Source organism: Archocentrus centrarchus, unplaced genomic scaffold (assembly GCF_007364275.1).
Source record: "Archocentrus centrarchus isolate MPI-CPG fArcCen1 unplaced genomic scaffold, fArcCen1 scaffold_55_ctg1, whole genome shotgun sequence".
Taxonomy (NCBI): Eukaryota; Metazoa; Chordata; class Actinopteri; order Cichliformes; family Cichlidae; genus Archocentrus; species Archocentrus centrarchus.
The window spans coordinates 1448413-1474623 of NW_022060277.1; the positions used below are offsets into that span (position 1 = coordinate 1448413).

At 43.0% G+C, this 26211-nt stretch overlaps 1 protein-coding gene across 1 annotated transcript; it reads left to right on the forward strand.

Moving 5' to 3' along the window:
• The first annotated feature begins 1232 nt into the window (after nt 1–1232).
• On the forward strand, nt 1233–26211 carry pcca (propionyl-CoA carboxylase subunit alpha). Its single transcript, XM_030725482.1, has 23 exons — nt 1233–1313; nt 2072–2149; nt 2308–2355; nt 2957–3025; nt 4007–4120; nt 6262–6315; nt 9183–9314; nt 9413–9449; nt 10074–10152; nt 10743–10845; nt 11477–11571; nt 14925–15075; nt 16617–16760; nt 17042–17116; nt 17200–17268; nt 18942–19017; nt 19100–19313; nt 19813–19915; nt 22142–22240; nt 22346–22399; nt 23596–23736; nt 24565–24642; nt 25825–26211. Exons 1-23 carry the CDS (start codon nt 1260–1262, stop codon nt 25891–25893), a joined length of 2136 nt encoding a protein of 711 aa, XP_030581342.1. The 5' UTR covers nt 1233–1259; the 3' UTR covers nt 25894–26211.

The window sequence follows — 26211 nt, forward strand, 5'->3', positions numbered from 1 at the left end:
TCTAAAACCTGTGTATACCTTTCAGCACTGATGGAGCCTTTCCACGTGTGCAAGCTGCCAGTTCCTCTGATGCACCCCCATGGCTCCATGTTTTCCAAAAAAATTTCAAATATGACCTCATATGTTTTCCACTTTCCATTTGAAATGAGCTTTGGCCCAGAGAGGACGCACTGTTTCTGGATCCAAACGTGAGCCACAGCGAGCGCCTCAGACCGAACAGCATTCAGAACCTCCGTTATTTGAACCGATGATTCCAGGTTTCTTTCTCCGTCTCTCACACTTTCTCCACCTCCAGGTAAACGTTGGAGCCTGACAATACGCAGATTGTCCAAACCTTCTGGTTTGGGATGGTTCTGATCTACTAAGGTAGGCACAGCAGCATTAACAATACAGAGATTTCTGTGTGTGAGGGATACAAAGACTGAATATCTGATCAGATATTCAGTCTTTGCCATTTTACTCTGATACTTTTACTCCGTCTTACTCTGAGGAACATTATTCTGAAGGTGTTCTACAAATGGTAGATGGACTAGTTCTTTCCAACTGAGCACTCAAAGCACTTATACAACACATTTAGGTTCACCCATTCATACAAGCACTTCCATATGTAGCTAAGCCAAGTGCTTTTACTGTCTAACATTCACACACCAATGCTTACGTCGGAGAGCAACTTCAGTATCTTGCCCAAGGAATCGAACCGCTAACCTTCTGATTAGTAGGTGACCTGCTCTACCTCCCGAGCTACAGGTACATTTTTGCCCACCTGCTGAGAAACTGTGCCTCTCTAAGACGCTCCTTATATATTCCAGCATGTCTGATCCCAAAGAACCCAGTTAGCTGCAGCTGTTCGTTTACTGACACCTACATCCCAGCCTTTGTTTTTGGAGACATTCAAGAAATTCAAAAGAGCTAAAATTTTCCTTGAAATGCTAATTTTCTCATTTCAAACATCTGAAGTTGTCTGTGTTGTGAATAAAGTGGATTTAAGAGATTTTTATTTCCACGGTGGGTTACAGTATTTATTGATTTTATAAAGAATCAAAGATCCAGAAGCACAGAAAACAGCCTTCTTTAAAATATTTGCTACACAAAATGGATTTAATAGAAACAGAAACTAGAAATCGAGTTCTATTAATTTAAATAACACTGCCCGATCAAACAGCGTTTTAAAAATGCGCGTGCGCGTGCTGAAGCTTTGACGCCGCTTCCTCCGCGCTCCGTGACGTCAGCACGTCACGACACTGTGGTGGACGATCAACATGGCGGCGCACAGTCTCCCGTCACCGCTGAGCAGGCTGCTGTTTGCTGTAAAGGTGAGCTGACCGCGGAGGGTCTCCGGGCTGTCCGTTAAACGCAGAGTTTACTGAGCGCTGTTAACGGTGCAGCGTCCGTGACCTGCTGAGCAGGACCGGCTCCGTGTTTCTGACGGAGAAACGCAGACATGCCATTTGCAGAGTGACGGGAGAAGTTGGGACACACTCAAAGTTTGGGAAGGATTTTCTGATGAAACTTGACAAGTATGTACCGGTGCCCAGTTATGTCACAAAGCAGGGGTCAGGGGTCAGGGGGGCCTGCTTCGTCTCACGGCGCCAAAACCTGAGAGCTGGGTTCAGTGTTGAGATCCGCCGCACGGCGTCTGTGCAGAGACCGGAGTCTTTGTGTGTGTGTGAGGCACACAAGCAGTGACAGCACCGCCCTGCCCTGCAGCCACAGCCCTCTGCAGCAGCCCTCAGCCCGCCAACAGGCGCCGGAGGCAGGAGGCGCAAAATATATGCGACTGTTTCAAAGCTGCTCAGAAACTAATACGAGTCTGTCAGCAAAAAAACAACATGCTTTAAAGAAGGGGCCAAACACACACACACACACAAGCTGACAGGTGATTTCTGCAGCATGGTCAGATATTAACAGAGAAACTGATTATAAGTTATTAGTAATACAAAACAAACTGCAGATTTGCACAGACCAGTTGCAGCAGTGTGTGTGTGTGTGTGTGTGTGTGTGTGTGTGTGTGTCTGTCATACCAACAGTGCAGTTGTGGTAGTCTAATGTGGTTGCTGTGTGTATCCTGCAGTATTCCCCACTCCGGTCCAGATGTTGTGCTGTGCAAAGAAAGGCTCAATATTCCACCATATCGAATCCCACTGAAAAGGTAAAGCACGGCTCACATGTCTTTGTTTCCATGTATTCATTCATATTTACAATAGTCAGTACTGATGATATAGAAGCATGTTTGATTAGCTGCTCTTTTTAAATGAAGGTCTTTGCTGTATGAATGATAAACAGTTTGTCTGCTTCTTCCTTCCACAGACCTTTGATAAGATCCTCATCGCAAACAGAGGAGAGATTGCTTGCAGGGTAACACTGACTCACAAAACAAGTGCTGTTCATTAAATCCAGCTGAAGCTGTTTTTGGGACTGTGATGTCACCTTAACCAGTCCTGAGATACACTGACACAGTCCATGGGTAGTGAGAGGGATCCTGGGCAGTAGCAGCTTGGAATGGTGGTGGGATGTGCTGCTCCAGCTGATTTTCTGATGGAGTCAGATGATCAGGAGCAAATCGTTGACATCCAAAAGCAAATACCTAAAAGCTGTCCAAGCACCAAAGGAGAAAAACACACAGAAACTGTACATACAGTCTAATGTGAGAATAGCATGGACGTGTCGAGCTGTTACTACAGCACTCATTGGGTGGGTGTATCCAAACTCCTGACTGTGGAGAGCTGCCAGAGTGCTGACAGACACAGAGCAGCAGCCCATCCCACTGACGCCCGGCGTCCCATCACTGTGCTTGGCTGCTTTTTCTGCTCACTTTGTTCACTCATGCTGATCATGTCTACACACCATTCAGCCACAACATCACTGCCAAATATTAGCTATGCTTCTTGTGTGCCAGCAAAATGCTAATATCTGTGGAGCGAAGCATCAGTATTTACACTGTGTGCTTTTCCATCAGGTGATCAACACGTGTAAGAAGATGGGGATCCGGACTGTAGCTGTTCACAGTGACGTAGACTCCAATGCTGTGAGTCTCCACCTGTGTATATCCACAGAGCAGAGGAAACCTGACCATGAAATTCACCTACTACTCCTCAGAAAACATACCAGTGGGGCCCAGGCTGCTTTAGAGCCTGAGTACTGAAATCTGTAATAGCACTGCTGCTAGATCAGCCCACTGGGGTCCTGCTGGTAGCTCAGTTAAACTCTTCAAAATTACAAGACCTGATTTTCCAAAAAGGCTCAAACTAATGTCCGACCGTTCAAACTGGATCTGCAGGTTACAGTCGTGTGATTATTGATGCTTGAAATGACAGTAAGACAGCAGCTGTGGTGCCAGATGATTGTGTATGGGTAACATCAGCCCAAAAACAGAGCTGTCCATCTTTAAATCATTTCAGCTCCGTTGTTAAAGGAGCTGCAGGTCGGGTTGATTTCAGGCTAAACTGACGACTAGTCCTTCGTATCCAAGTGTTTCATTTCAGTTTTCAGTGAAATGAAATCTGAATCTTATTTGAATTTTAGCAGGTTAAGCTAAAGTTAATGAAACCAAACTTAAATTATAGTTAGAATTTTTAAAGCCTGAACTCTCCTGTAAACACTTTCTTAAATGAAGGCTACAGGTAGGTGGAAGGGCTCCATCCCAGGTTTGTGGAGCAGGTGAAAATCAAATGTTAATTCATTTCCAAGAATAAAACACTCTAAAAAGGCTCCGAGTAAACAGCTTTTGCTGGTGATAGCTGTTCCAAAATATTTCTTTTGCTTTGTCATTATGTCTCCAGTAACTTTAAAGCACATCAGATGTAATAAAATCCTTATCCCAGAAACAAGGGTATCTCTAGATTACTGTATGTAAGCTGTGTAAATATAATAAAAGCTTTTAAAGGTCTAGTTTTAAAATCATTATGTTGCTTTTTTTCAGCACCCAAACAAAGTGTTGTGTTCAGTGTTTGTGAGTCTCAGTTTAACCCTCTCATAGAGACGTCAGTGTTCTGGTCTGTGTGTCTAGGTTCATGTAAAGATGGCTGATGAGGCGGTCTGTGTTGGCTCCGCCCCCACCAGTAAGAGCTACTTGAACATGGATGCCATCATGGATGCCATCAGAGTGACTGGAGCACAAGCTGTAAGTTCAAATAGCCTGTGTTTAAAGCCCTTTTTTAGGTGCAGGCTCTGTAACACTGTTGGCTTCATCAGCCCGTTAGTGCGACAGCGTTCTGTGGACTTCACTCATTCAGGATTAGAGGAGACACACACTCTTCTAATGTCATGAGAACCCAGGACTGTTGTCATCTGAATCATCTGAACTCAGTCCTGCTCAGTATTAATTTGATCTCTTTATAAACTCCTGCTGGTGCGAGTAAATGTTACAGGCAACATTTCAGCAGTATTTAATCAGCATTGAACCAAAAACAAGTGTGAACAAAATGTGCACGTTTTAGCAAAATTTCAAAGACTTGAACGTTTGTTTCTTGTAGTTTAATGACTTCATGTGCAGTTTTTTTTCAGCCTTTTCTTTCTTGTTCAGTGAGAGAAAACAAGGCTGTGTGCGGCTCGAATGAGTGCATGAAAGTCAGGTTCAGTGTCTGAGGTGTAAATGCAAAGGACAGTGGACAGGTGATCATCACTGAGAGAGGATCTGTATCAGGATTTGTTAAATTTCATCTCTGAGAATGTTTGTATGAAGGTAGATCCAAAGAGAACCAACATCTTAGTGAGTCTCCTTATGAGTGGAGAATCCTCTTTGAGAGAAAAATAAAAGTCCAGCAGTGATACTGACTTGAAGTGTTCTGCTAGTAGTGATCCAAACGTGCAGCAGACTGTGTGATTCGGTGCTCCTGCTCTGATGAAGTTCAAACTTATTTTTAGCACTGACCTAACCAACACCTACACTCCTGGGGTCTAATACAACCCAAACCACCAGTTTTAGTTCTGGTTCATTTCAGTCGCTTTATCTTGCGTTTGCTTCCCAAGTCCAACATTTTCCCTGTCAGATTAGGAAGCATCAGCTGTAACACCTGCCAGATTGTCCCATTTCAGTCCCAGCCTATCTAAGCATGCAGGTACCAGTGTTGCAGGCATCGCAGCTGTCATCCAGAACCAAGGAGAAAAAACTCAAACCAGTCCATTCTGGTTTTGAACGGAAGCTCCAAATTTCCCACAATGTCCTCGATCGGGCTTGTGGAGAGGGTCGTACTCTCAAGTGCTTCATTTTTCTCAGAGTGTGTTAGTGCAGCAGAGTCAAACAGTCTTTGATAAACTGCTGTGGGGAATCACAGAGCTGGTGCTTGACTGCTCCATCACTGGATGTGTAAAACTTGCTAAAAAGTCCCTGTTGTTTTGCAGCCTTGCTAGCAAAGGTTCAGGTGTCCATTCCCACTCTGCATCAGTCAAGTTCTTGTAGTTCTCTGTGCCTTTAGTTTCATAGTGGTTATTCAAACTGTAATGCCTAAACACAGCAGTCTGGTGTCCACAAAATAAGCACACTTAGAAGTCCATGTCTTATATAAAAAAAACCCCTCTACATTCTGCATCAGTCTTTAATTTTTTTTTTTTTTTTTTGGGGGGGGGGGGGGGGGGGGGTGGTGCTGAGATCTTTTAGGGTTAGCAAACTCATGAACCTGCATTTGCTTGGACACATGTATGAATGTAAATTTTGAAAAAAGCAGTCACCTTCAGACTAAAAGTAACTACGTTGTACTGTGATTTCCCACAAAATTGCAAAAAACTGTTTGGTGGCTGAAATGGAACAAACTGCATGATTACTTATTTATGTTTGAATCCTGTGGGCCAGATGTGGTTGAATATGGCCCACGGGTCACACAATTCAGTCTGCGTTAGTGTAACGATCTGCATTCAGACTTGCACCATGTTGGCAGTGATATATAAATGCCTCTAGGTCAGATATAGTAATACTATTGGAGGATTTGCACAGAAGTAACCAGGATGTGCATTCATACACAAAGCCAGTGAGTTCAGATCCAGTTAGGTTAATGTAAAGAAGTACATGTTTTCAAGGGGCTTTCTACATGATAAAATATGGCTAATTGTGAATAATGTGACTGTATTTCAATGCACCGAGCGGTGCCAAATGGAATCTTAGATTTTTATTGATGCTTACAGCAGGTAATCCATAAGTAAACTCCCATTGCTTAACCAATCAATTGTATATGCATGAAAATTTTTTTCATGCAAATTAGTTTTTGCCTGATAATTTATTGAAAGTATAGAAATGCATTTGAAATGATTTTTTCCCCCTCTGTTAAGGTTCATCCTGGTTATGGGTTTCTCTCTGAAAATAAAGAGTTTGCAAAACGACTGGTGAGTAATGCAATAATTTATAACTTTTGTCTCAACACAGACTTTACTATCAGTTCATTCAGTTCAGTTCAATTTTATTTATATGGCACCAAATCGCAACAAGCGGCCACCTCAAGGCACTTAATATTGTAAGATAAAGATCCTGCAATAATTACAGAGAAAACACTCTGTGTGTCATGGGAACCCCCCAGCAGCCTAGGCCCATTGCAGCATAACTAAGGGATGGTAATGCCATCCAGAGTAAGTAGACACAATGTTTGTAAGATCACCCACTATAATTATTTTATCTGAACTGAGCACTAAATAAGACAAAAAGAGTCAGGCTTTCAAATGAATCAACTCTTTAACAATCCTGGATTTTTTTTGGGCAAAATGTTTTGGGCCCGGACACGGGGCCTAGTATTGTTAAAGGTTTAAAACTCTGTCTGGTTGATTAATAAGCTGGAGTGGAAGATTGCTGCTACTCCTCCTCCTCGGCCTGTGCTTTGATGATTCTGACAATTAGTGTGACTCGAGGGTGTTCATTCATTTAAACTAAAATAATAATCTTGCTGTAACCAGGTTTCTATAAGGTAGAAAAAATCAATATGATGATCAATTATTAAATCATGTACTAACAGGGACTGGAGTGAGACCTAATGTTTGATAATCTACATTTAACTGTTTTACTTTTTGATGCAGTTGAGGGTGTTACATTATTCTTTGTAAGTTTTTATACTAAATTTGTTTTTTGCTTATTTTTGGTTTGTCTTTTGATGATCTGGGAGCAGACACCATCTCTATGGGGATGGGGGTTTTTTCGGGGGATGCCAACCCCCCAGAAATTTATAAATTCATTCAGCATTAATTGACATGTGCTAAAATATGCAGGGTTTCTGTGAGAAAAGCTGGTAGTCCTGGTGGCAGGGGCTTGGAATGGACTAACATTTATACTTCACTTTTCTATTCAGGATATATTACATCCATGCTCAGGCTAGTTTATAATCCTCATTTAACCTAACACACTATCCACCTGCTATGATTCTACTCATGGTGGTGTGGCACACAGAACAGCAGAGCTGTTTGTGCATGTCTGGACATACAGTGTATCACAAAAGTGAGCACACCCTCACATGTCTGCAGATATTGAAGTATATCTTTTTATGGGACAACACTGACAAAATGACACTTTGACACAATGAAAAGTAGTCTGTGTGCAGCTTATATAACAGTGTAAATTTATTCTTCCCTCAAAATAACTCAATATACAGCCATTAATGTCTAAACCAGACTACCCCTAACAGACTACACCCGTAAATGTCCAAATTGAGCACTGCTTGTCATTTCCCCTCTAAAATGTCATGTGACTCATTAGTGTTACTAGGTCTCTGGTGTGCACAGGGAGCAGGTGTGTTCAGTTTTGTAGTACAGCTCTCACACTCTCTCATACTGCTCACTGAAAGTTCCAACATGGCAAAGAACTCTGTGAGGATCTTAAAGATGAATTGTTGCTCTGCATGAAGACTGTTTGTGTACCAAGTTTGTGCTTGGTACACAAACTTGAGCTCAGGAACATAGAATCAGCCTAGATAACCATATAAGACCATAACTGTGGGTGACCCCAGAAACCTTTGCATGTTAAAGAAAGATTTTTTAAAAATCTTTAAAAAAAAAACAGCCACATCTGTTCTGTGCAGGTGTACCTCAATGGCACAAAGAGAGAGTGTGAAGAAGGCTTTGAGAAGCTCGTGATCTGAAACGTACGGTGTCCTCAGAGTGATGTGTGGCTGTCAGCTGTGTATTATCAGTGGTAACTGATAATGTGAAGGAATGAGCAGCAGCATGAGCTGTGAACAGAGCAGGGATATGCTACAGCGTTCACCCTGCAGATGGACAAAAACTTACTTTGAGAAGAAGGAAATGGATTCCTTGGTTTTGTTCCTGGGGTTCAGACCTCAGGCACCAACGAGATATCACAAACTGACTTTTTCTTTAAGATTATGTTATTCAGTTACATTTTAACCCAGTATATTTCATGAAATATTCTTAAAGGTGAAAGACAGCTCTGATTCTGCTGTGGTGCTGTAAAGGGAAAAGACTGTCCCTGTCCAGAATTGTCCATAAATGCACTTCTATGACATATTTTACACTTTTAGCCTCATGATGGAACAACATTATATAAAGCTCCCTAGATACCTCATACCATAATCTTTTTAACTTGGATTAATAGCATTAATGTGTACTTTTCTTCTTAACCTTGGTCAGCATGTGTGATACCACAGTTTAAACATAAGATCCACCATGAGATGGAAGTTTTTGTCAACTCAGAGCTGGAAAAAAATCCATAGCCACGCAGATTTCATCTACGTACACTATAAGGACAAAAATAGTGCACCATCTTAATCCTTGAGTTGAGGTGTTTTACTGCCACAGGTGTATAAAATCAGCTGCATGTAGTCTGCCTTTATAAACACTGTGACTGTAAAGAGCTGACTGAAGGAGTAATAACACTGTAATAACAGTGGGAACCTAGTTTTAGGAGTTGTGTGTGGGTTGGATCACTCATTTGTGAGCACTAAAAAGGAGGTCAGGTGGGAACTTAATCTTTTATATGTAATGACCTTTGTACTAGCTTATATATTTTAAGGAACAACACCTCCAGTGATTAAGTAATAATGTGGTTACAACACTCTGGTTGTACACACGAGATTAGCATCGACTTCATACTCTGTGGAAAAGCAAAACAAAAACATATATATTAAAATGGGAAGCTTAATATGAAGGTCACAATAATTGTTTGATGGAAATACTAACTGCAGACACACTATGTTGTGAGACTGGTCAGTGTCGTTGTTAGCAAATCTCACGGTACATTGTTTTGTTGCCAGGCAGCAGAAGGTGTGGCATTCATTGGCCCAGACACCCACGCTATCCAGGCAATGGGGGATAAAATAGAAAGTAAGCTGATTGCAAAGGCTGCTAAGGTCAACACTATCCCAGGATTTGATGGAGTTGTCAAGGTATGGCTGTAATCCAGTGATATTACCATTTTAACATCCAGTGAAGTAGAGACACCCTGTGTAAATACTCACATTAAAGACTGCGTCCTGTGTGTCAGACTGCAGAGGAGGCTGTGAAGATTGCACAGCAGATTGGTAAGTCATCATTTTTCACCACACTGAACGTTTACAGCTGTAAATGTGACAAAACCGAATCGCACTGAGTTACTGCAGAAACCATCTCGCCCATCTTTTCCTGACCCACGGGGGCATTCAGTCTGATTTCAGATATTAGTTACTGGCAGAATTTATTTAGTATATCTTCATGTAGCTGTTAAATAAATAATAATAAATAAATCTGAGTGAGCAGGAACTGTATTTACCTGCTGTAGCAGTGAATCCGTGAAATGCCATCATGTGTACCTGAATCAAGCTCCAGAAGGTTTTTTGCTCCAGCCTCATAAAAATAGAAGACATAAGTGAAACCTTTTGTCACCTTTAAATATGGATCTGTCACAGGATGTTTCCATGTTGGAATTTTATGATTTTGGGATCATTTTTGGTCTCTTGTCTTCCATTTTTGTTAAGCGATTACTTCCTGGGCTGCCCACACGTGCATAAGCCAAGCTTTGAACATTAAAACTGACTTATCTACTTTGGTGCGAGTCTGCGGTTTATTGCAGCCACTGCACTGCCTGTGTGTTAATGGCCTCCAACACCTCCATATGCTGCCAACAAAAGCATCTTTGCAGCTGTGTCTTATCTCTGTTTTCTTGCCAGGTTACCCTGTGATGATCAAAGCCTCTGCAGGTGGAGGAGGGAAAGGCATGAGGATTGCATGGAATGATGAGGAGACAAGGTGTTACTGTGTTTCTGTGTCACATCCTCAGTATACATGTAGGAGTAATTCTGTTTTTAGTGCTGCTTATGTAGTAATGACCTAAAATACTCTACCTCAGGTACTACTGCCAAGCCTTATATTGTAGAAGGAAGGAGTACCACTACTGCTCCTAGTTCGTGCTTCTGTAGCTTCTGCTCAGCTGTTTGTTGTGATGTCGTTGTGTCCCTGCTGCTACAGAAAACTGAGGCCTGCTTTACAGATGCTGTGGCTATAATACTGCTGCTCAGTGCACTGATTCAGCTTAGACCAGCTATAATGGAAGCTGTGTATCACAGTATAAAAAGTCCCTGATTAACCTAATAACACACAAACTAGTAATATTTGACTTTTTTGAATGTGCACATAAAACATTCCCAGTCCTGCTGTGTCCACCTGATAAACACAGGTGGACAAAAGCAGAGAGAGCAGCTGTGTCCCAATCACTCTTTAATATACTTGGTAACTTCAGCCGTTACTGCTGAAGTTGCTTCATGTTTACTTCTGCTGTTTCTCCTGCCACTTGTCCACTGGAACGAGTGTAATCTGTAATCTGTGTGTGCCGCTCACAGGGAAGGTTTCCGCTTCTCATCGCAGGAGGCAGCATCCAGCTTCGGAGATGACAGGCTGCTCATTGAGAAATACATAGACAACCCCAGACACATAGAGATTCAGGTACATGAGATGCAGATGGCACCGAGCACCATTGTTGGTGCCAGATGAGTTGTTCATCTGCTTTGATCCTTAGACCTGCTCTCTAGCGTTTCCTCACAGACTCACTGAAATTGGTCTAAAATGACTGGACGTCATACAGTGCTTAAGACATTTGTCAGACCACCACCCAGTGTAAGGTTTATTCCTCAGGATTGGTCATTTTTACATTTCTGTCATGGTTCAACCAGCAGTATGTGCAAGCTCTACATTTCTAATGTTAAAACATGATTATTATTTTCACCTTTTACTGTTTTACAGAAAAGCAGAAGAAAATTGAAAAGCACTTCATTATTTTTGCCTTCCTGAACATAAAAATGAGTTTCATTGGATTTTGTGCTTTTTTCATTTCTGACTTCTCAGTTCAGCGTCTCGGCTCAAATTTGAGTCTAAAAACATGAAGTCACTTCATTGAAATTAATCTTTTTTTTGTCTTAAACAAGTTTTTGACAATTTGTGTTTTTAAGTATTTTTGTTTTCTTGTTCACTGAGAACACTGAGTGTTTCTGGGATACAGAGTGCTGTGTGTGTGTGTGTGGGGGGGGGATAGGGAGTAGTAAACATACATTTGAGGTGACGTGTGCGGCTGTTTCAGGTGTTGGCTGATAAACATGGTAACGCTCTGTGGCTCAATGAGAGGGAGTGCTCCATCCAGAGGAGGAACCAGAAGGTGGTGGAAGAGGCGCCCAGGTCAGTGAGCTGTTCTTCCTGCTTTATACCAACGTGCTTTTTCACAGGAACCTCGGAAATTTGTAGTAGCAACAACAGCCAGCTGGTAAAACAAAGTGGAGTGAAGGGTGGCTCGTTAATGCGATCTTCATTGAAAGGTTCACCCAGTTATCCAGCTAACAGCAGTTATGGTGTTCTTGCTGACAGTAGTTCCATCTGTGTACTGTAGTACTTCACAGCAGCTCTGTGAAGCTCTGTGTAATATCATTGGGAGCCTTTCACAAGTTGTACATCTGTGTGAATCTGTGCATATGCTGCAAATGTTACACACATAAATCTGTAATTCATCAAAATTACCACAAAATTACCAACTTACCACGATTTATTTTTTATAATAATTCAGAGCGTCCCCAGAGCATGTGTACGAGCAATATTCTACAAAGTTCAAACAATATTTAATGAGCCATTTCTTTCTTCTTCATCTCTGTTTTCCTCTTCGTAGTAATAATAGTAATATGATTATGATCATTATTTCAACTGAATTTGTCTCCAGTGGTGTAGTCGTGGTTAACACGTTTACTTGGTAAGCAAAAGGTTGCTGGTTTAATTCCAGCTGGATTGTCAGGTTGGGCATCTGTGTAAAACGCTGCCGACTGAAACTGTCGCTCCCTGCTGTGGTGCCCCCTTGTGGCAGGTAGCTTTTATTTTGACTGACTCCCCTGTTAGGCTCCTTTTTTTCCACATCCACTTTTTTAATTCTTTAAAGCTCCTTAGAGTTTAACTCGGCCTTATCTGAGTATAAATACATTACAGGTATATTTATATGATTTAAAGTCGACACAATGAATAATATCATCTGTTGACAAAACATAATGGACCTAAACTATGAAGACAAATAATATAAAACACCAGTAAATTAAAACATTTTAACTCCTCCAAAAAGAAAGTACAACAGAAACAAAGGCAGGCCGGCTCCTCTGGTTTTTCGGTATAAAGCAGAAGGATACTGTCATCATGCTGTCCATCCGAGCGAATCTCTGCTCTCCAAAACCACAGGGAGCCATGAAATGTGGTGTGTGTGTGTGTGTGTTCTTTACTGTGCAGCATGATATTCATATTCATGGATGTTTGGTACCTTTGTACACTTTGGCTGTATTTATCTGAAGCAGAGAGTGAACAACATGGAGGATTTCAGGCTGCTAATGCTATGATTATATATGCTAATGATATGTAGGCTCTTTCTCATAGATGATTGGCTTAGCCTAATCATGTGATCATATTGTGCTGTGCAATTGGCTATACCTACTGGCCATTATTGAGTGAAATGGAGAAAGTGGGATTCCTCCTCAGTCCCTGAACAGCTGCAGCAGCTGATAGTGAGAAACTTCCAGGTAAAGATCCGGTCTGTTTATAGGAGCATCAGCTCCAGGCTGCAGCCTGATTGATTAGCCTGTAATAACAATTTCTGATTGGCTGAGCATTGTCTAAAACCAGCAATATTGCTCAAATGTAAACAACATGGTTCCTTATGATTATAGTGATGTTATACATAATGCATTAATATCAGCAGATTATGTAGTCATATTCCTGTACATACACGAGTATAATATGATGTGTGTACCTTGCAAGTATGCATTATATCTGGCTTATTTTTTATATGAATAGAAGGACATTATGTAGTATACAGTCTCTTACAGCATGCTTAAAATAGTTTTGATTTAATGAGTGTTGTTAATATTGAAAACACATGGAAGATGGAGGATGTATTTATCTGTAGTAACCCAGGAGGGACTCAAAGTATTTGGATAAAAGTTTAGAGCGAGGCCTCCAAATTAGGGCAGAATAATTTTGCAGTAGATGATCAGACGTCTGCTGAAGGGGTTTCTGTTATGAAATGGAGCTGTAATGTTATCCTGACGTCTGTATTTAATGTAGATTTTCAGAAGTCATCCCAATTGGTGATTTTGATCATAAATAAGATGAACCCCCTGCCTAATGTTTTTCCCCCAAATCCTGACCTTTCCAGCACATTGAAGGAAAAACTGGGCCATTGTAACCTAAAGACAGAAGCGCTAAATATGAGTATAAATAAGTTTAGAAAAAATGATAGTTTGTAAGGCTCTGTCACTGAGGTTGGATCCTCATATTCCACGCCTAATTCATAATGATCAAAATGCTTTTATACAACCACGCCAAGGATTTCACAATATTCAAAGAGTCCTAAACATGATTCATGAAAAATTCTATACTAAAGACATGGTGGTACTATCACTGGATGCTCTGCAGGCCATTGATCAGTTAGAATGGCCCTACTTATTTAATGTCCTGTCTAGATTTGGATTTGGAACGAGCTTTCTTAAATGGGTTAAAAGCCTGAGTACAAATCCAACAGCCAGTATCTTAACAAATAGTACAGTTTCTAAACCAATCTACTCACCAGGGTTGTCCACTGTCACCAGTGTTCTTCGTACTGGCCATAGAACCCCTGGCTATGACTCTAAGAACACAAAGAGGCCTATTAAGCGTCCAGATTGGGGGACAGGAACATTGAATTTTCCAATATGCAGATGACATAATTATTTTTCTTAAGTCTATCAGTTCCCAAATTTAATGCAACAGATAGATATGTTTGGACAATTCTCTGGCTACATCATTAACAGTTCAGAAGACTTAAACCAGTTATGCTGCGTTTCCATTAGTACCTACTCAATGCGGGTTGACTCGACTCGCCACGGTCTTGTTTTGTTTTCACTGGAATTGAGTACCATCTCAATGTGGGTGGAGTTGATATAGCAACACGGGCAGTAGTCTCCTGATGTAATTTGTATGCGACTCAAAACACAGCACAGCAATGGATGAGATAGAGCCAAGCTAACGTTAGCTAATGCTAGTTTACGATCGTCAGTATGCATAAGTCCCCTGTACAATGTTTTGATGGATGAAGTTATCATCGTTAAGTATTAAAATATGTATGCTGTGTGCATGTTTCAGATGACTCTTTTGTTGCAAAACTACCGCTGCAAACTGTCGGTCTGGGCATTTAACCGCGCCTCCATTTTCTTGCTGTCGGGTTTTAAAAATGGCGCGGTTGATTCTAGCGAAGGAGTCGCTCTCATGACTTCACTAGTGACGACACTCCCTGGCCAATCAGTGGCATGCTGTTCTTCGTCACATTTTCGGATTGCCTCAGATCGCTTGGAACCCCAGCTGAGTGGGTACTAAATAAGTTCCTGGTACCAGGTACTAATGGAAATGCCTACAAACTGTGTTGAGTCGAGCCGTGCTGAGTAGGCACTAATGGAAACACGGCATTCGCAGCCATGCTCAAGCTATTTGTTTGTGTTTCACTGAAATTAGTTTTTGTGCCTCTCCAGTACTTTCCTGGACCCTGCCACGCGACGGGCGATGGGTGAACAGGCAGTTCAGCTGGCCAGAGCTGTGCAGTACTCCTCTGCTGGAACTGTGGAGTTTCTAGTGGATTCTAAGAAGAACTTCTATTTTCTGGAGATGAACACACGACTACAGGTCTCTGTGTATTCATGTAACTGAGTCATTTGGCCGGTTCTTTCTCACACGGGTCATTATTTATCATCTTTATTATTATGATTAGGGTAGGTTGGCTAGGGAATGAAATATGTCAGTACAGGTGAAACTCAGCCTTACTAGTGTGCATGTGTGCATCCATCCAGTTAATGCTGTTAAAGTCATCTTTCAAATTTCTTTAGCTTTCATTTGTACTTGGAAAACCTACTGAAGAACAAGAAAGCCTTTTTCATCAGAGGTACAATAGAGACAGCCTAAATAAGTGGAAAACGCTTCATGGCTCTCCAATGACTTTGTATAGCATCAGTTAACAAACCACAGAAAAGGCCTAAAGCTAGATTATCCTGTATCTCTATAGAAGAAATCCACAAAGACAAATAAGCTGTTGCATTTCTGAGTCACTTAGAAGGACAAATAACTTTGGTCAGCTTCTGATGCAGGTTTGTGAGAAGGTCTAGCTTGGTGGTAAGGGCATTCCTGTGGTTCCATGTTCTCCCTGTGTGTGCTCAGGGATTCTGGAGCACTTTGAGTGGCTAATAAGACTAGAAAAGTGCTTTAAATTAGCTTTATGTGCCGTGTGCTGTAAATGTCAATTTATTTAAAATTATGTACAATCCAGAACAACACACACCTATTCACAGAAGCATTTCATCTGTGAAATAACCACCACCCACCCATCTCTCCATTCACCCATTTTCTTCCACTTATTCAGTTCAGGGTTGTTGTTGGGCTATGCCCCCCCCCCACCCCATCATTTGTTGGGTGCTTTCTCTTTGCTCTGCGGTTTCATGTTTCCCAACGCTGATAAACTTCCAACATTGACCTTTGTGTCATAAAAATTGGCTGTTTGAAAAATTGGCTGTTTGAACTACTGCCGGGTCACTGTTTACTGCACAATGGCCCGCAAAGGTTTGGAAGCCCAGGTTAGTGGTCCCTCGCTATATCGCGGTTCAATTCTATTTCGTGGAGCTTTCACTATATTGCAGGATTTTGTGGTATATAGGAGTTTCTGTAACACCCATAACTGTGTTCATCAGTCAGACAAAGAGATCAGTTACACCTATGGCTTTAGGAGGAAATGGAAGTTACGCCCGAGGGCGAAGACCACCTTCATCGCCATCAGTACTGCACAGCTACATAATTCATCATCTTCATCATTCAAGTTGTAGTAAGAGAGTGGGGAAGGTTTATAAAGCCTTAAAATATGTATAAATAATACAACAAATATATAATAACTATAACGCTGCTACTTTGCGGATTTTCACCTGTCGCGGGGGTCTCTGGAACGTAACCCCCACCATAGGTGAGGGATCACTGTACTGTGATTGGTTGAATAACTAGAAGCTAGAGGAGCAGTGCTTCCATACAGGCCAGTGTAGAAGGTTTAAAGAAGCCTTGAATGTGCAGATACAGACGGGTACTGTATGTCAGGATGCTCTAAGAGGGAAATCACTGTAAATGGAGCACAAGATGAGCCAATGTGAGCTGAATCCTGTCTTCTGTATTTAACTCTTTCACCCCAGGTGGAGCATCCAATCACAGAGTGTATAACGGGCTTGGACCTGGTGGAGCAGATGATCAGGGTTGCCAAAGGTTACCAGCTGCAGCACACACAGGAAGATATCCCAATAGATGGCTGGGCCGTTGAGTGTCGTGTCTATGCAGAGGTGTGTGTGTGTGTGTGTGTGTGTGTGTGTGTGTGTGTGTGTGTGTGTGTGTGTGTAACAGATCACGTGAACACAACTCATTTCCATAAAAGTGGAAAATGTAAATAAAACAGTGACTAAACTGTGGAAACTGCACATCTGTTATTGTTGTTTCTGTTTTATTTACATTTAGTTTTAATGTGATTGTCCTTGCTCACTGTCCTCACACTGACATGGACAATGAGCAAGGAAACATTTGTGAGTGAAACGCGGATAAATGGAAAAGCCTGTGTTTCTGGCAGGATCCTTACAAGTCTTTTGGCCTTCCTTCCATTGGACGACTGTCTCAGTACCAGGAGCCACTCAGCCTTAACAAAGTGAGTCCATCAGTCAGTCAAAAGTTTCTTTCCCCTTATCACACAACCTACTGGCTCATGGCATTCCCTGTCATTCCTGTCAGGTCCGTGTGGACAGTGGCATTCAGGAGGGAAGTGAGATCAGCATCTACTATGATCCCATGATCTCTAAGGTCAGTGATTACAGAGAAAATGCAGTCTTGAATGACCTTCTTATTTGTGAGATTCCATAAAGTTCAAATCAGAGCGTATTGGTGTAGCAGGAAAGTCAGTGCACTGCTTCACAGCCACTTCATTAGGTATACCTTTTTATCTGCTGTTTAATGGAAATATCTCATCAGCCAATCACACAGGAGCATGTAGACACGGTCAGAATGATCTGCTGAAGATCAAATTGTGGGCAGACTGGACGACAAAGTTCATCAGAGTGACTTTGAAAATGCCGTGCTTGTTCTACTGGGACTTCCCCACACGGCCGTCTCTGGGCTTTACAGAGACAGCTCCCTTGTTGATGCAGAGGTCAGAGGAGTACCAGACTGCTTCGAGATGATAGGAAGGCAGCAGAACTCAGATAACTGCTTTTTATGACCGAGGTTTGCAGAGGCGCATCTCTGAATTCACAGCACGTTGAACCTTGAAGCAGATGTAGCAGCAGGTGCCCCTCCTGTCAGCTAAGAGCTGGAAACTGAGGCTGCAGTTCACACCGGTCACCAAAACTGGACAAGATCAGAAGAACGTGGTCTGAGGAATCTGTGTTTGCTGTGACGTTCTGTCAGAATTTGGCATAACCACGACATCATGGATCCTCCCTGACTTGTATCGATGGTTCGGGCTGCTGGTGGTGTGGGCCTCTTAGTAGCAACTGAGCATCATGGAAACACCGCCGCCTTCCTGAGTGTTGCTGCTGACCGTGTCCACCCCTTTATGACCTCAGGGTACCATCTCCTGATCCAGCAGGATAACACAGAGCTCAGATCATCTCAGACTGGTTTCTTGAACATGACCGTGAGTTCACTGCACTCAGACGGCCTCCACAGTCACCAGATCTCAATCCTGTGGAGCACCATTGGGATGTGGGGGAACGGGAGATTCGCATCACGAGTGTGACGTCGTCACGTCAGTATGGACCAAAATCTCTGAGGAACGTTTCCCGCACTGTGTAAGGTGTGCCACGAAGAATTAATGCAGCTCTAAATGCAAAGTGGGTCCAACCAGGACTAACAGGGTGCACCTGTGACTTCAGAAAGGTACATACCTGTGACATCACAGTGGAAAAATCTGGTTTGTGTACAGCTGTGGTCCAAAATGGCAGAAAGATGACTTGTACCACATGTATAAACAGGAAACATAATCATCACTTAATGCACTGAGGTAATTATAACACTTATTCTAACAGCAAACACCTTAGAATAATAAATGTGATTAAAATCTGTTAAAAGGTTATTGAGATCATTGCAGCTGATTCTGATTGTTATTCAGACTCTCTAAAACTTGCAGATGAAGTCTAAACTGTAAACCACAGCACCACTGTGGGCGACACGGGGGAGCAGTGGTTAGTACTGTCACATCACAGCAGGTTCATGGTTCAAACCCCAGCCCCGTGCTCTGACTTCCCCCCACAGTCCAAACACATGCATGTTGGGTTAACGGCTGAGTGTAGATTATAGAGTGAAGTGCTTTATGAGTGAATGTTAGAATCGTGGTCAGTGAGAGTAGAAGAAGAATGGGATGTTCCTGTCTTTGTTTCACTGATGAGAGCTGTGTTAGAGATACATGCTGTCCAGATTCATAACAGTTTCTAACGACTGGTTAAATAATAATAAAATTCTCTGCTGTTACTTTGTAGCTGATCACCTACGGAGCTACACGAGCCGAAGCCCTGGCTAGGATGGAGGATGCTCTGGATCACTATGTGATCAGAGGTAAAAGTGAAAATCACGTTTTTAAACAACCTTTGTTGTTGGTTTTTATTTCTTTAAAGAAGTTGGATCATTTTCATTCCAGGTGTGACCCACAACATTCCTCTCTTGCGAGAAATCATCACCCATCCTCGCTTTGTCTCTGGTGACATCAGCACAAACTTCCTCCCAGAGGTTTACCCTGATGGCTTTAAGGGGCATCAGCTCGGGGTGGACGCACACAGGGAGCTGCTGGCAGCAGCAGCAGCGCTCCACGTGTCTGCAGAGCTTCGCTCACAGAAGCTCCTCGGTGACCAGAGGTGACCGTGCTAGTGTCCGTGCTGGTTGGGTCTACAGGGTGGGATTCTTGGGAGATAAGGGAGTTAGGAATAGGGCTGGAATTGCATCCTAAGAAAGTGTCAGATTGATCTGCCTAATCAGGCACAGCACATTCAGAGGGTTCACTCAAATTAATGTTCATAACCTGGGATTCATTCATATAGTGATTTCCTCTCACTGAGCACTCAAAGCACTGCCATCCACTCTCACTGTCATACACACCCACAAACCTTCATACTCTGCTCATCTGGTTTGAGTGCCATGGCAGTGATACTGCATTAAGTCCATTTTGTTGTCTTAGCCAAAAACATATTTATGGTGAAGTTCATTTGAGTTAATTTCAGTAATAGTGCCCCTTATTAAAGCATAGCAGTTGCTTTTTAACACACTGAAGAATGATTTGGAGCTATAAACTCGTCCACTGTGTGCAGCAGCACTGATGCCTTGGTCCCAGTAAAAGAAGCAGTTTGTGCCTTTCAGGGTGGCCTCCGCTCCTGTGGAGTGTAACCGCTGGGAGCTGTGTGTGGAGCTGGGGGAGGAACGCCGTGCTGTGGAAATCAGCAAATCAGGAGCTGGTTATACTGTGAGTATTAAGTGAACAGAGGGCTCAGCTCTGCCCACCATAGGTAATGAGCAGTGTGTGACCAGCACAGGAAACAGAAGTGCTGTGCAGAGACAGAGGATTGCCACCACACGCAGTCTTTCACATACACAGAACGCTGAGGAGACTGACTCCAGATCAGCTTGATTTCTATGGCACCACTTCAGCCACCGCACTGCTCTGTCTGTACTCTAACCTACAGAATTAGAGAGAAGTCAGACCGTATCCTATCAACAGACCTCAGTGAGGAAAAACTCCCTTTGAACAGGAAGAAACCTCCAGTGGAGTCAGGCTCAGGGAGGGCAAACATCTGCCACAGCTGGGAGGAAAGAGGAGAGCTCAGAGAGACGGGGCAAAATGCAAGCTGTGAGAGAAGAAGACAAAATGTAATCACAGGCAGCAGTGGTGTATAATTATCTGTGAAGTGAAAAGAGCTGAGTGAAGAAAAAGCCAGAATATGGCAGGAAGTCACTCAACAGTCTGAGCCTACAGCAGAATAATGACCAGAATCACCTGAAACTCGAAGCTTCATCACAAAATCCTAACAGTAGAGACGGGGTCCCGAATCCTAACTGGGAGCTGGTTCCACTTTTAAATATCCACCACAGGCCTGCAGTCTGAGAGCAGCGTGCTCGTAGTACCATACTGTGAAGATCCTGAGTTCATTTCAATGATAGAGCTCCTCATTAGAACATAGCAGTTGTTGGGTTGTAGGTCTTTAAGAAATGATTGTTAGGACAGGAGAACAGACACTGAAGAGAAGAGGGGAATATGTTCTCTCTAGTCACTACTAGTTAACGTGAAAGGAATACTTGGCCCTACAGAGCTCTGACTCTTTGTCAGCCTGGCTACAGTGCTGAAAACAAACCTGGGGTTGTTCTTATTTTCTTCAATTAATGATGAATAGTAAGATGTCCTAGCTTTACGGAGGGCTTTTTTATAGAGCAACAAACTCTTTTTCCAGGCTAAATGAGCATCTTCTAATTTAGTGAGACGCCATTCCCTCTCCAGCTTTCGGGTTATCTGCTTTAAGCTGTGCGTTTGTGAATTATACCACGGAGTCAGGCACTTCTGATTTGAAGCTTTCCTTTTCAGAGGAGCCACAGTATCCAAAGTTATACGCAGTGAGGATGTAAAACTATTGAGGAGATAATCGACCTCAGATATTGAAGTATATCTTTTCATGGGACAACACTGACAAAATGACACTTTGACACAATGAAAAGTAGTCTGTGTGCAGCTTATATAACAGTGTAAATTTATTCTTCCCTGGACTGGTTGTGGTTTTTACACACAGATAAGAAGGAACCAGCCCAAGCAGAGATTTACATATAAATACCAACAAACAGGTAAATCTGTGCGTGTGCAGACGAGCAGCAGCATCCAGAGAGCAGTGATGGATACAGTTTCCAGTAGTAAAACTACAGTGGTACTGTGGTAGCTGTGTCTTGAGGTACTGGCCAAGTGCATTCATAAAAAGCAGAAAAGCACCTTTACAGATCCAGCCGACGGGGCCTTGGTGGATCTGTGGCCGCTAATGGAGGGCATTCATTTACAGCTGCTATGCTGTATATTCATACATGTGAAATTTGCTCACAATCCTAACAGAACATAGTGTTGAACAAAGAAATATGGCCGACACGCTGGAGCTCTGCGGCTTTCAAACACACCGACAGTCACAGCGCCGACGATCGCAGTCATGCTGCTGACTTCCAGCGTTACTCGCTGCGCTGACGAGTCTGAACTCGGTTCATCTGCTCTGATTCTCCTGAATCCTCGGCCCCGCCGTGAGAGCGACCAAACGCACCAACAGACACGTTCTGTCGAAGTGTCCGGCCGAATACTGCAGTATTTACAGGTGCAACAACTGCGTGTGTCGGCAGGTAGGAGAGAATGAATATTTAATCTGGTCCTTGCATTTAATTACCATGGAAACAGCTCTCCCAGCCCGGGTGATACAGTACTACATTAGTAATGGGAGCAGATTTATCTGCACTGTGTGGACACATGGCATTGAAGAGCATAAGGAGGACTGTCAGACTGTCAGAGAGAAACGCAGTCATAGAGGGGCTTGGTCCACTGGACCAAGTTATGTGACACTGGAACCAGTTAATGCATTAATAGGAGCAGTAGTTATTGTGTCACCAGCAGTCACGAGTCATTCAAATAATAAAACAGCTGTATGAGTCTGTAGTTCTAACTCTGCAGGTGGAGATGGATGGAGCAAAGGTGGAAGTTTGGGGAGCAGTCAATCTGGCCTCTCCTCTGCTGCCGCTCACCATCAACGGCGCTCACAGAATGCTACAGGTAACATTCAAACACCAAAAGGTGTGTGTGTGTGTGTGTGTGTGTGTTACAATAAAAACTAAAGGTCACTTTTAATACAGACAATATGTTGTCTTTATTTTTTAGTGCCTTTCTAGAGATGCTTCAGGAATGATTGTCCTTCAGTACCTGGGCACGCTGGTAAGACTGAAGGTTTCATTCAAAAATCAAATGCATCAAAATGTAGGCCAGTGTCTGCAAGCTGACATGCAGGACACACTGTCAGCTCTGTCATTACTTTGGCACATTTTATACGTTTAATAAAAATGTCTATAAAGTGACTTCAAATAGTAAAATATAGTTAAAGAAAACCAGAGTCGTAATTTTAAACAAAAAAAGGGTAATTAGCTGTAATGACATAACCAGTCTGATGTGTAATATGCTTTATCACATCAACAGCCACCTGAAGGTGCTTTATGTGTTAGATTCAACTCATTGTTATTGTGCGCACAACAAAATGATGGTTCCAGATCACTCATCCAGAGACGAGCATCTGCAGTCATGCAGCCAGAGACCAGCGCTACCGTTAGGCAATGTGGTTTAAGTGTCTTGCCCAAGGACACAACACAGCACAGGGACAGGGGCTCAAACCTGTAACCTTCCAGCTGCAAGGCGAGCGCCTACCCACTGCACCACTGCCAAGCAAAGACTACAATAATGCAGAGACAACCCCAATAATCAGGTCATCTCTATGAGCAGCACTTGGTGACAGTGGGAAGGAAAAACTCCCTTTAACAGGAAGAAACCTCCATCAGAACCAGGCTCAGGGAGGGGGGGTCATCTGCTGAGGGGGGCTGAGGGGAGGGAGACAGGACAAAAGACACACTGTGGAAGAGAGATTAATAATAACTAATGATTAAATCCAGAGTGAAGCATGAACAAAGTAAATAAGGTGAATGAAAAGAAACCCTCAGTGCATCATGGGAACCCCCCCCCCAGCAGCCTAGGCCTATAGCAGCATAACTAAGGGAGGGTTCAGGGTCACCTGATCCAGCCCTAACTATAAGCTTGATCATAAAGGAAAGTTTTAAGCCTAATCTTAAAAATAGAGAGGGTGTCTGTCTCCTGAATCCAAGCTGGAAGCTGGTTCCACAGAAGAGGGGCCTGAAAGCTGAAGGCTCTGCCTCCCATTCTACTCTTAAGTATCCTAGGAACCACAAGTAAGCCAGCAGTCTGAGAGAGAAGTGCTCTGTTGGGGTGATATGGTACTATGAGGTCTTTGAGATAAGATGGGGCCTGATTATTCAAGACCTTGTATCAGAAGCACGTTGTTGTTGTTGTTCTGTCTTATTAAACATCCTCCTGTGTTCCTCATACGATTTTTAATTTTTATTTAGTTTAAGGTTCGAGTTCTCTCCATGTTGGCTTCAGAGTTGAACTCCTACATGCCAGAAAAAGTTTCCGAGGACACCAGCAGCATCCTGCGGTCACCGATGCCGGGCACAGTTGTGGCTGTATCTGTCAAGCCTGGAGACACGGTAACACATCCCAGTGTAGACATTTACAACATGTACACACTGTTTAAAATGAAGCTTTACAGACATAAAACACTGAACTTCATTCATTGTGTTGCAAAGTGACTGTGATAGGTGGCAGCTTGTTGTGCTCATACACTGAATGCAGTGAGCAGTGCTGCTGACCCACAGTTTGAAGTGTGCAGCAGAGAACCTGGACATCTCTTCCTCTGCAGATCTCACAGCATCAGGTCCATCAGCAGACTGGCCTCTGTCAGGTTACAGCTCATACTTCAGAATCAAAGCAGAAACTTAGATCCAGCTTCAGCTATTAAGGAAAACAGAATTTGGGATATTGATATCATTCATATTCCTCAGATCGATTAACCCTTTCTTTACCACGGGCCCCTCAGAAAGTAAACGGTTGTGTAATTATGGTAATTCAGAGTGTGTTTGATCAGACGTCTCAGCGGTGACACAATCGGTCTTAACCAGCTGTTCACGGCAGGTAGGGGCAGGTCACAGGTGTATCACCTGCTGTTAGGGTTAAAGAGGAGGTGCTCCTTCGCTCACATGTCCATGTTAAATCCTGATAACGGAGCTCCATTAATGATGACGTTCTTTCACTGCTCACGCGTAATCTCAGATTCAGCTCACAGGTCAAAGGTCGCAGATCCAGGAAAGAAAAAGTTACTGTAGCAGTTTGTAAATGACCTGTGCACATGTGACAGGAGTGTGTGACCCTCTGTTTGTACAGTTGCTGTCATCTCAGGCTCCTGCTGCCGTCCTTTTCCTCTTTGTGTGTTTACTGTTTTTAAATACATTTTTATGGACTCCAGGTTTCTGTTGTAGGTCGCAGAAGGTCAGGAGATTTGTGTTATTGAAGCCATGAAGATGCAGAACAGTTTGACTGCAGTGAAGCAAGCAAAGGTAACAGGAAGTGACTTTCATCTTCAGATGAGGACCAAATGATTATACACACACACACACACACACACACACAACAATTACAGTTTTTGTCAAAATTATAAGAGTTTTCTTTAGAAAGCACTTTTTTCTGTTCGTGCACTATGACAGAATTATTCCAGAAAACCCAAAATGACGAGTCAGTATCATTACCCCAGAAAACAATGATGCTCTTTAACTTTAGTGCTCAGTTTGTAACATCGAGCTCAGACTGAGGTTATCTTCCAGTTCACACACAGTCAAACTTCAGCGAGGCTGTGAGCTCTCACTTCACACCAAAAACAAAGAAGTGCCGACGCTCACAAAGCAGGACGTGGATACACAAAGATCTCTGTGTTTCCAAGTGTCAACAACTGGAGTGAGAAGTACCATGAGGAAATTCAGAGACACAGGCAGGAAGGGAAGGAAAACTAGTGAGATGTGTCTAAAGAGCCCAGAAGAACTGCCAAGACACCAGTCTGAGCCGAGCCTGGAAGACAGTCACTGGAACCCTGCACTGGAATGGACTGCGAGGCTGCAGAGCAAGAAAAACTCCACTTCTGCAGACTGAAGTACGCTGAGGACAGGCTGGAGAAAGAGACGCTGCAGCAGAGACGCTGCAGCAGTGTCCCCACAGAGAAACAGTGGTGGGAGTATCGTGCTGTGGGGATGCTTCAGTGCGTCTGGAACTCTGAATTTGATCAAGGTTGAAGGAATCCTGGAGAAAGGAGCATGTGTGAAGCTTCTGAAGGCAAACCTGGGTCTGGATCGTTGCTTCTGTCTTCCAACGCGACAATGAGCCAAAATGCGCGTCACTGTTTGGATTTCATGTTGGAAATCTATGAGTGAACTGAGGACCAAGGTCCAAGCCAGAAGACCGTCAAATCTGGAGGAGTGTGGGAGATTCCCAAAGAGGGATGGGCTGGGATTGCTCAGGAGACATGAGTGAGGCTGTTATCCAGGAGCGAGGACACACAAGTGTCTTTAGCATCAGGAGGGCTAATGCTTTTGACCCTGGAAGTTTTTGTGAAATATTTAGTTTGTGTAAATTCATCCCAAATAAAACCAGGATGTTTGGAAACACTGTGTTTAAATATTCCTTCTCTGCACTTGGGAAAAGCTTAAAGATAAGTTGTGGCTTTAACCACGTGTCCTCCTGCCTTTCAGGTTAAGAGTGTCCAGTGTAAGCCGGGGGAGACGGTGGGGGAAGGAGACCTGCTGGTAGAGCTGGAATAAAACAGCTGCTTCCCTTTGTGACTTCAGACTGCCCACTCATGGACATCAGGACAGAGAGCAGCACTGAAGACTCAACAATAACTCCTCTCTGATTTCTCTGTGGAGCTGACTGTGACTCAGTGCTGCTGTGGTCTCTGATCCCAAATCCTCCTGTTGGCATTTCATTTTATTAGTTAGTAGATTTGGTTGTTGGCAGGTCAAACATTGAAATAACAAAGATCATGTGAACCCTAATAAAATAACTAGTGTTACCTTTGGGCCCATTGGTGCCTGTGCGGGTCGTTTCTGTTTGTTACATTTTTGTGTTTTACATTAAAG

Bases quoted from the DNA above. Each gene is read 5' to 3' on its own strand.
- pcca (XM_030725482.1), top strand. From the start codon at position 1,260: ATGGCGGCGCACAGTCTCCCGTCACCGCTGAGCAGGCTGCTGTTTGCT. The intron at 15,076-16,616 runs GTCTCTGTGTAT...CTTTCACCCCAG, and splicing joins AGATGAACACACGACTACAG to GTGGAGCATCCAATCACAGA. The intron at 22,400-23,595 runs GTAAGACTGAAG...ATTTTTATTTAG, and splicing joins TTCAGTACCTGGGCACGCTG to TTTAAGGTTCGAGTTCTCTC.